The 11122-nt window shown below is 46.1% G+C and overlaps 1 protein-coding gene across 1 annotated transcript in view; it reads right to left on the bottom strand.

Moving 5' to 3' along the window:
* Positions 1-1247: 1247 nt before the first annotated feature.
* LOC110556940 (protein NDRG3-like) overlaps positions 1248-11122 on the bottom strand; it is a 28549-nt gene continuing 18674 nt past the window's right edge. Inside the window, 7 exon segments of the mRNA XM_060383241.1 lie at positions 1248-1556; positions 2168-2219; positions 2509-2544; positions 6844-6897; positions 8734-8785; positions 8904-8969; positions 9870-9973. Coding sequence (XP_060239224.1) covers positions 1375-1556; positions 2168-2219; positions 2509-2544; positions 6844-6897; positions 8734-8785; positions 8904-8969; positions 9870-9973 — 546 coding nt within the window. The 3' untranslated portion in view covers positions 1248-1374.

The following is an 11122-nucleotide window of genomic DNA, read 5'->3' as shown; positions in this document are numbered from 1 at the left end:
TGTCTTCTCTTGCTCCTGAGGAGGCGCTGGCTGGCTCTTCCCCATCGTGGTCACTCAGCACGCAGGGAAGAAGGGCCTGCAGAAGCACATTGTGTGGGAAGGTTAGCAGGTTTAAGGTTGTTGGAGGAAGTTAGTGTGGACTCCCCCTCCAAGCCCAGCCTCCAGACAACCCGATGCCCACCAGACTGAGGGGAATGAGGAACAGTGAAGGTTACAGAGACCCCGACGAGGCCTTTTCTTTCTTCCTCTTTTTCTGTATTTATTTCCATGCTTGTGTATATGTTCATGTGGGGGCATACATGCTATGTGGTGGTTAGAACCACGCTGCCCCCTTTTCTGGGATTGAGGGATGGAGAACCTCTCTCCATCCAGACCTGGGAGGTGCTTCCCGCAGGTACGTGGGTGTCTGCTAAGTGGTGGCAGCTGCTACAGGGACAGCACTTGCGCTCTGCAGAGTGGAGCCTGGCACTTTGCGTCCATCTTCCTTGGCTAATCTAGAGCTTAGGACAGATCTTTGAAGAAAACTCCACAGTGTACCAGACATCATTCATGGGCTTCAGCTCCTCCCCTCTGACTTACACAACATGTGTGAATCCACGTGGATAGGGGAGGGACTGCCTCCCTGCCTCCCTCTCTGTGTAACAGGTAGCCCTTCTGCTGGTCTCAGCCAATCAGTGGCCCACACAGGAACTGCAGCCTCCCACCTGCTCTCTCCTGAAATCACTCTGCAAACACTGTTGTCCAAGTGGAACCAAAACTCAATCTTGTGGCCACCAGATATCTGCTCTGTGTCTTTCCCTTAAAAATGCCACTGAGAATGCAAACAAGTCCCTCTGCAGAAGCGCTATAAGAAAGCATGTCTAAAATCACAGAACTATGCACACAGACACAGACATGCGTGCTCGCACACACATGGAGTTGGGAATCAATCTCATATTTGAGGGAGCACAGGGAAAGGCTGGCGAGAGAAGATATGGAGATCAGATGAGACCAAGATGCTGGAGTATGGGACCTGTGGGATGACTCAGTGGATAGTCACTTGCTTTGAAACCTGACCACCTGAGTTCAATCCCAGGGACAGAAGGAGAGCCAGGAATGTTGTTCTCTTACCTCCATCCATGGACACACACTCATATACACTCAATAAGTAAATGTGAAACCAATTTAAAAACACATTGAAATGTTACAGTAACGTCATGGCTATGGTTCTCAGCACACATGAAAGGGGTTGTGGGGAGAGGATGATAAATCCAGGCTACTAGAGAAAGGTTCTGTGGCCATGCATGAGTGAAAGAAAGTGGAGGCCGGTTGATGGGATGAAATGTTCTGTTATGGAGTGTCATCTAAAGGAGGGGCTTTAGAGGACCCGTCTGCTCAGCAGGACACCTCCATGGTCTGGTGTCTGTCCAGGACATCAGGGGACTCACAGGATTCTTGAGTTCCATCTGACTGATTGCTGGTCACAGACCTGCTAAAGGGACTTTCTCCAGAGCCAATGCTACTTGAGGTGGAGTGGGTTCGTGATCGGGTGAGCTGGGTCATGCTGGCCGACGGTACTGTAACAAAGAACCAAGAGATCAGGAGGGGAGCCTGGTGAAGCTCAGATAATCTACAAGCTGCAGCAAAGACTACCTTTCCCAGCCCACCTAAGATGATGCCCAGGATGACATAAGAGGTTCCCCACTTGGCACTATTTGCTCTAGGTGAGGGACTGTATGCAAGGCTGCTTTGATCCTCTGCATCTGGATTCTCCCCAGATTCCACTTCAGAGTAGGATGGGAAACCCTACGGGCAGAGTAAAGCTTCTTAGCTGTGCCCACACCATTCAGACAGTGATTAGGAAGGTGGCTTTGGGAACACATACTGGTCACCAAAACCTGCAGTGCATGCAAGACTAGACCAAAGAAAGAACAACAAACCACACAATTAGGGCGTGTTTTACAGAGAGAGTAGGTCCAGTACAGTGAGACGGCCAACTGTTCCCAAGTGCTGCCTGGTAAAGGTAAGTGTGGGCGAGGGTCCACCATCTCATTCATGCACAGACGAGTGTTCCACAGCCTGTGTGCTTTCCACTTTAAGGCCGATTAGTTGAGGGGCCTGCGAACTGTGGACTCTCAGATGTCAAACTTACCCCATCATCCGTCAACAGAAAGCACATGGTACTCACTGTAGCCCATTCCCTGCAAAAAGTACATGAAGGCCTCAGTGAGCTTCCCAGGCTGGGGGGACAAAACAAGAAGGCACCAGTCAGCTGGGCGCAGAGGCACACACCTTTAATCCCAGCACTGGGAAGGCTGAGGCAAGCGGATCTCTATGCCTTCAAGACCAGCCTCGTCTGCATAGTGAGGTCTTGGCTGGCCAGGGCTATATAAAGAGCCTGTCTCAAAACAAACAAACAAACAAATAAATAAATAAAACAACTATCATTTTTTTAAAGGCATTAATTTTTGCATAGGTAGAAAGGTAGCAATGCGCGTATGTGTGATCACTACTTGAACACTTTCTTACCTGAACTACTTGGGGCAGTCCTCCACAGTCTGCCATCTAGAAGAGGAAGAACAGTAAGTCAGCAGGACCTCCACAGAAGGGAATGCTCTTAACATCCCCCTTTCACAGGGGCAACTTGACAATATTATACATAGAGTTTTCAGACAAGATCTCTCCATATAGTTCTGGCTGTCATGGAACTCTCTATGTAGACCAGGCTGGCTTTAAACTCATAGAGATCCTCCTGCCTCTGCCTTCTGAGTGCTGGCATTAAAGATATGTACCACTATGGCTCACTTAGACTTGTCTTTATTTAAAGGGATATGAGTTCCATTGCTAGAATTAAAACTTTATTTAAAAGGGAACTATTATTTAAGATATGGAACGCCACAAAGCGCCTAGCAGTTTGAGGCTGGGGCTGTGTGTGGTTGATTAAGTGCCTGCTGTGCAAATGTAAAGACTGGAGTTCAGATCCCCAGCAGCACCTTAGTGATGCTTGTCTGTCACCCTATATTGGGAAACAAGAGGCAGAGAGGTATGACTCTGGATCCATTCATTTGTCAGCCTAGCTGAGTCTTATGAGAGACCTAGTCTCAGGGCTGCAGAGATGGTTCACTGATTATGAGCACTTAATCCTCTTGCAGAGGACCCAGGTTCCTTTCCTGGCATGCACACGATGGCTCAAAACCATCAGACTCCAGTGTCAGGGGATCTGATGCCTCTTCTGATCTCCATAAGCTTCTGCTTATATGTGGTTCACATAAAGAAAACCTTTCATACATACATACATATGTATGTACATACACACACACACACAAAGTAAATATTAAAAAGAAAAAGGCCCTATCTCAAAATGCAAGGTGGAGAGGCAGGCATGGTATCCCACACTTTTAATCACTGTGCCTGGCAGAGGCAGGTGGATCTCTGTGCTCATGTTGAAGACCAACCACGTGGTCTATGTAGTGAGGCTCATAGCTAAGGCTGCATAGTGTGACCCAGTCTCCAAACAAACAAAATGAAATAGAGATTGACCAAGGATGACACCAGTGTTGGCCTCTGGCTGCCACACATTTGCATATACATGTCCAGGCATGTTTGTATACACACACACACACACACAGAATACATATTCCCCTAACCCCCACATACACACAAAATGTGAGGGTAACAGGAAACCGCCTTATAGTTCAAGGAGTAAGATAAAAAATTACTTGTTCTCATCAATGTATGACAGACTTGACTGGCCCAGGCTTTGTTTTAATGATGGCCAATCTTATGTGGCAAGTGCCTGTGCCTGCTCAGCGAGCTCACGGACAAGGAGACACTGTTCATACATTGACAGTCACCAAATAACTCAGCATCTGTTATCCACCACAGGTGCTGTCTGCTGTGTTCTGTGGCTATGGATGGGGATCTGAGCCTAGAAATGACCACCACCTATGGCTAGCATACAGTTCTGTTGTATGGTTTCCAATATTGATTCAAGCCTGCAATGAAAAGCTAATTTGAAGACACAGACTTTTAATTCATGTTTTAGAGAGGGCCATCGATCATCTGGAGTCCAGAGCACACTGTGAGTTTGGCAAGCCCAGAGCACTGAGCCTGTGAGTGTGCTGAGAGTTACACATTGCCGAGACAAGGCTTCCCTTTGACACCACTTAGAGAAAGGGAAGAAGGCAGGGGCCATGTGGATGGAGACAGAGCAGCAGGCCAGTTTCCTACCCACATGAGCAGACATTTCCATTTGGGCAATGCTCAGCCAGAGCTTCTGTTGGGGACATTGTAAGGGGAATTTTTTTTTTTTTTTTTGGACAAGGTTTCACTATATAGCTCTGGTTCTGGCTGGTCTTGAACTCACAGACACTCTCCTGCCTCTGCCCTCTGAGTGCTGGGATTAAAGGTGTATGCCATGATGCTCAGCCATTGAAAAGAATCTTTGTTTTTAGACTGAGCCTTGACTTAAAAAAAAAAAAAAGATTTATGTATATGAGTGCTGCATGTACACCTGCAGGCCAGCAGAGGGCATCAGATCCTAGTATAGATGGCTGTGAGCCACCATGTGGTTGCTGGGAATGGAGCTCAGGACCTCTGGAATAGCAGACAGTGCTCTTAATTGCTGAGCCATCTCTCCAGCCCCATGAGCCTTTACTTTTATTACTTAAGAAAGCACCATATTTATTTCACTTTCTGACTCTGTGCTTGCGCCTTCATCACTTTCACAGCAACTTTCTGCTCTGCTATGCAGAAGCATGCTTGATCCTGCCTCAGACACACTCAGCACACATGGGACCACCATAGGCCCTGCTGACATTTGTTTTAGACAGTCTCTAAGGACTTTAGGTCTTACAGCATGAACCCCTGGAAGTCTGCCTGGGTACACATCACATGCGGATTTTGGTGCTTTCCCAACCCATCTTGATATAAAGGTCAGGGGTGTGAGACAACCTAGTTTTGAGACTGGATTGTAGGAAAGCCAAATGCTGGGCCACATGTCAAATGCTGGGCCGTTCTGAGTGCCACCAAGCACTGTCCCTGAAAGAGGAAAAGAAAGGGCAATGGGGAGCTCAGAAATCCAGGTCAAGAGTGGCGTCTGCAGGCTGGCCGTGGTGTCATGTATCTTTAATCCCAGCAACCGGGAGGCAGAGGCAGGTGGAACTCTGTTTGAGGCCAGCCTGATCTACAGAGTGAGTTCTGGGCTGGCCAGAGAAATATAGAGAGACCCTGTCTCAAAAAATAAAAAATAAAAGAGTTGCCATCTGGGTCTGGGGATGAAGAATTGGCAGAGTGCTTGCCTGGCAGTCACGGAACCTAGGGCTCCCTCCCCGGCACTGCATAAATTACATGCAGCGCTACATGCCTGGAATCCATTCAGCAGATGGAAGCAGGGGGACTGGAAATTCAAGATCACCTTCAGCTCCACAGCAGTCTGTGGCCACTCTGGGCTACATGGGACCATTCCTTCACAGAAGAGTTGCTTTCCACCTGCTTAGAGTGCACCTCTCCTAATGATCAGAGGATTTCTGCAACTTTCCTACAGTGCAGCAAGATTAAGACTGTGCAAACGTTTCCATCCTATCTTAACTCTGTCAATAACACTGAATTATTTATTTGGACTCCACCTGCCCTGAGGACAGAGTCTCACTGTGTGTCCCTGGCTGTCCTGAAACTAGCTCTGTAGACCAGGCTGGCCTCAAAGAGATCCATATGCCTGCCTCTGTCTCCCAAGTGCTGGGATTAGAGGGATGTGCCACTATACCTAGCAACTTCTTAACATTTTTATTTCAGTTTTCATTTTCTAGACAGCGTTGGGATCCCTATGCCTTCAAGTTGAGATGCTGCTGTGTCCAACTCCTAAGGTGCAGTGCTACAGAGGTGACCTGGCCTATGCAGTTTTTGATGACCTGGAGAAGCATGTGTCATAAATGGGAGGGAAGCAAATATGGAGCTATGAATACCTTTGGCGGTGCGTGTTTCAAGGCAGCTTTCTTTTGTAGCCCTGGCTGTCTTGGAACTCCCTCTGTAGACCAAACTAGCCTCAAACTCAGAGATCTGTCTCCCTCTGCTTCCTGAGTGCTGGATTATAAAGGTATTCACCACCCTGACCAGTGCAGACCTTCTGATAGTTTATTATTGTTCTTTTTTGAGACAGGGTTTATCTGTGTAGCCCTGGCTGTCTTGGAACTCATTTTGTAGAGCAAGTTGGCCTTGAACTCACAGAGATCTTGCCTCCTAAGTGCTGGGACAAGAGGTATATGCCACCATGCCAGCATGATCTTAATGATATAAAACACTACAGGAGAAAGACACCAATACCTTTACCATATATAATCTTTTATACTAGGATTAGGAGCAATTTAATTTTTCCGTCTGTTTATTCCGTTTTCCAATATCTACAAGGATTGTGGTGGTTTGACACAGAATGGCTCCCATAGGCTTACATGTCTGCATACTTGGTCCCCAGTTGATAGAACTATTTAGAAAGCATTAGGGAGTCTGGCCTTGTCGTTGGGGGTGGGCTCTGAGGTTTCAAAAGTCTGTACCGTTCCCAATATGCTCTCTGCACCTATTTGTGGGTCAGGATGTCGGCTCTCAGTTGTTCCTGTGCCCTTGCCTTTGCTCCACCATCATGGGCTTAATCTCTGAAATGATAAGCCCAATCAAACACTTTCTTTTGTAAATTGCCTAGGTCACTGTGTTTTGTTGCAGCAATATAAAAGTAACTAGCACTAGGAAGATATACTTGTGAAGTTTTGTTTCTTTCGTTTAAAACAGTGAATGACAGGATCGTAAGGAGAAGCTTTCTTGCAAGCACACTAGTTTAAAGTCATGCTCATTCCCACACGAATGGTAGAAGACTCATTACCTTCTGTAAATTGTATTTATGGGGTTGAGGCGAGAATTGCATTCAACCTTAGGAAAAGGTTTGTATCAAAAGGAAAACAATTGTATCAACTGTTAGGAAAATAGTGTGTAGCCTGGCATCAGAATGATGCTATAAGAGCAACAGCGCAGCTTACTGGTGGCCAACCCCATCAAATAGTGCACCAACACAAACTGGGGGTTTCAAGTGATTCTTCTCAGACCAGATCCTCCAGAACGCGTCTACAAATCTGGAAATGAGCTCAGAAGCTGACTCAGCGGTAAAGATGCTTGCTGCCAAGCCCGATGACCTGTGTCTGATCTTCAGAGCTCAAATGGAAACCGAAAACCAATTCTTGCATGTTGTTCTCTGACCTCCACATGTGCACACATGCACATACATACATACATACACAGAGTAAGTAAATGTGTATAAATAGATATCTGGCAAGTTCATGTATGTTCAGAGTCTGTTACTCTTTAATGTATAGTGTGCTAAATCTAAAGGGGCTCTCCCCACTGGCCATAAGACAAGGTACCTCTTCTCTGAGAGTCGAACAGGACCATGGCCGTGTCCTGCTGGGATCTCCACCATGTCTTCCCAGCGCAACTGGCCTGTTGGCTGGGCCTGAGCACTGTCTCCACCTCCCCGCTCAACCCCTCCTGTCTGGAGGGGAGGCCACTCCCCAACCACTGACTCTTCTGCCTCAAGGTCTCTGGCTCTCCAGCAGGAAGCTGAACTTTTCCTTTCACAGCTGAGAAATTATTGTTTGAGGGGCGGTACACAGATATTTCAGTTCTTAACACATGTGCCAAGACTCTGAAGAGCCACATGTTTCTTTCTGAGGTTATCCCAGTGATGTTCCAGTCTCAAACTTGGCAGTCTTCCTTAAGATAAATAATTAACAAAATAAGAACAGTCAAATCTTGTAATCTTTGTTTCCACAATTTGACTCACAATTTCATGTCACATTCAGTACATACTGAAAATTTCCATCTTTTACAGTACATTATCACCACTGTTAGAAAAAAGGACTACTGTGCCAAAACATCTCTATGTTACAGTTCTGACAGGGCAAGGACCAAGGAGTGGTTTTATTCTACAAGAAACAGGAGACCAGAATATTCCAAAGACAGGCAGTGGTAGAGCACGCCTTTGATCCCAGCACTCAGGAGGCAGAGGCAGGCAGATCTCTGAGTCTGAGTTCAGCCTGGTCTCCAGAATGAGTTCTAAGACAGCAAGGGCTACACAGAATAACCCTGTCTCAAAAGGAAAAAAGAAAGAAAAAAATATTCTAGACACAAACTCATGACTGAGACTACAAGTTGCCATTTAGTATGCTTTGTATTGTAGGACATAAAACTAGTGCCTGGGCTCCACCTTCCCCAGTGACATCCCAGCCTCCAAATCTTGTCTATTGAGTATCAGGGCTATGTTAAACTTTGTCTTTGGGTAATGGGAATGTAACTGCCCATCCTTCTGCTTTGTAACATTTTCCTCATTGTCTACAGTGCACCTATCATTTTTTTTTTCCATGTGTGATGCACTTCAGAAGGAAGCAGAGAGAGGCTATGGACCCTTGACCACCTTCCAGCCTGCTAGCTTTGCAGTCTCTTTCCCAAAATGGAAAGCTGGCTGAGTGTCAGAACTCTGACACTAAATACCTAGTGTTTTATTGTACTAACTACCACAAAGGGAACAGTGGCACACAAAGCCACACTGAGCAGTCCCATGAGACCTGCAGACTGCTGAGGAACTGATTTTCAAAACAGTAAAACCTGGTAAATGCCTTCAGACACAACATGACCTAGTGTGGCCATGTTCCCATGTCTCAGCACACTCGACTACACTGCAATCCCAGCCTCCTCATACCAGGACGGACTTACCACAGCCTCCACAGCAGGTGAACTGTCTCCCACCACCAGTAAAGTGGAACACCTAGGAACAGGTGGAAGAGGCGGTGTCAGCCATCAAGGAAGGGCAAACATTCCTGAACACTGGATCAGCCATGACAGGCAGATAGTCAGCAACTCAGTGGGGAGACTGAGGCACTTACTTTAATGTTTTCAATCTGTTATCATTTTGGCCCAGTATAGGTCTTTCAATCTCCAAGTCTCTGCGTCTGTACAAGCAAAGCAGAACCAGCATTATCTGCAGGAAAATCATGGCCCTTCATGTGTCTCCTGGATATGTAATCGAGAATATGGAGGTCCAGGAACACTGTCTTTTCTTCACACCCAGGGATGGAAGGGCCCTAAGCTGTCCTCTGAGCTGCAATTCCATGGCAGCCTGCATGCTATAGGGATTTTGTGGGATGCTAGAAAGGGGGAGAATTTTAAGACTCAAGCAGCAGTGCTGAAATCCTTTAGTCTGAGTTGAGTTTTCTAAGTGGTCTGCAGGAATGAGCCCATAGGAGGAGGGAATGCCATACTTTTATTGTTTGGGACTGAAGAGTGGAAGGACTTTCTTTGTAACAGTCTAAGCATAGGATTTTATTTTCAGTGTTGGGATCAAACATAGGATCTGTGCATTCAAGACAAGCATTCTACTGATAGAATTTCAACTAAAAATAGGGACATCCTAGAGGGCAGGTTCAAGCCTGGCTGGCTCCCTACTGGTTGTATAACTCTGGCAAAAGTTACACTGACCCACTTCCTCAGCTTTTCCATCCTCCCATAAAGGGAAGAGGAGCCAATTTTTTCACCCCTGGAGAAGCCATTCCCGGGATAGGAATCTTCATGCCTTCCTCACTCAAGGATGGAGGAAGGTGTGTGTAACTTCTGGAACACAGAAGCTTTTCTTTTGTATTCAGCACCCACAGACTACTTCTGCCTTAGGAGACTTCCAGCACAGAGCAGTTAAGTCAAAGCTCAAGTCTTCCTCCTTTGTTTTTCTATATGCACATCAAGTAGCACATATGATCTCTTGCACAGCACAGGGAAAGCAAGCTCCCTGCCCCATTTATCTAACAGACATCCATCATGTTTTTTGAACCAGCCTGCAGGAATAGGAAACACTGTACCTATCATAAGAACACAGGAAAAGTTCTAGGTTTCCTTGGTTGATACCTTGGGCAATTCGTAATCTGTAACTTTGAATCAGATCCAAGTTGGTTTTCAGCTCATCCTGAAATAAAAATAAGCAGAGGACATGTTCTAAGCTACAGAGAACAGCGCATGCACACACACACACACACACACACCAGGCCGACCATTAAGAAATTTTAAGCTTACTGGAAATATTAAATGGATTTTTTTTTTTTTACACTGGAGGGAAAAGGTTTATCAGCAATAGTTAGGAAGATAATAATTTCAGAACAACATGTAATGATCACCACAAACCCTTGTAGAGAAACAGAGTTAAGGAATAATCATGTTTTCATTCTATAGCCCAGGGGTGAGTGGATCCAAGAAGACAGAAACTGAGGACAGCTTCCTAAAACAAAAGGCACTGAAACAGTTACTCCCAGGAAACATGGCTGGGGCACCAACCTCAACGTAAAGACATTATAATGAGAAAGGTGGGTAGTGGAGCTGAAGAGGTGGCTCAGTCAGTGAGTACCTGCTGTGCAAACATGAGGACCTATGACAATGCAGCCCTACCATCCCAGACTTGAGAGGCAGAGATAGGGGGATCCCTGGGTCCAACCAGCCTCACCCAACTAGCCAGGGACAGGTGCCAGTGAGAGACTCTGACTCAACAATGACAGCTCCTAAGCAACACCAGACAGACACAGACACACACACAGGAACAAATAAACAAGAAATGAATAATATGATAGACAGCGCTACAAATAAGAGTAATTAGAGTAAAATAAATAGCCCTTGAGAGGAACTTGAGCCGCAGATTTTGAGGTGAAAAAGGAATAAATGATACCTTGAGAAAGGTAGAGATTGCTGTAAGCAGCAAAAGACAGATATCTCTGAATTTTTCACCTATGACCCATTAATGCTTCCAACAGCTTTGTCATTGAACACCAGATTTTAACACAGGCCAAGGTGTTTGCAGAGCTAGAAGCCCTGTACTGGATAGAGCTACAAATTAGTGGGGTCTGAGAAGGTACACAATGTCAAAGACAAGAAGCAGCTATCACTAAAGGAAAAGTAAATTGCCCACCCCTAGCTCACTGACCCTCAGCTGACTCGGACATCACTGATTTTGGAAGTCACACAGCTTTGCAATGCATCATCGCTCCCACTCACTTTGCTGTGGGGGATACCTCTGGTGTGTGCGTTATGATAACAGTTGCCTAGGCAACAGCAGAAGTTTGAAAGT

Source organism: Meriones unguiculatus, chromosome 4 (assembly GCF_030254825.1).
Source record: "Meriones unguiculatus strain TT.TT164.6M chromosome 4, Bangor_MerUng_6.1, whole genome shotgun sequence".
Lineage (NCBI taxonomy): Eukaryota > Metazoa > Chordata > Mammalia > Rodentia > Muridae > Meriones > Meriones unguiculatus.
Note: the sequence above shows the minus strand (reverse complement) of the source record. Positions and strands in the feature narration are given on the sequence as shown.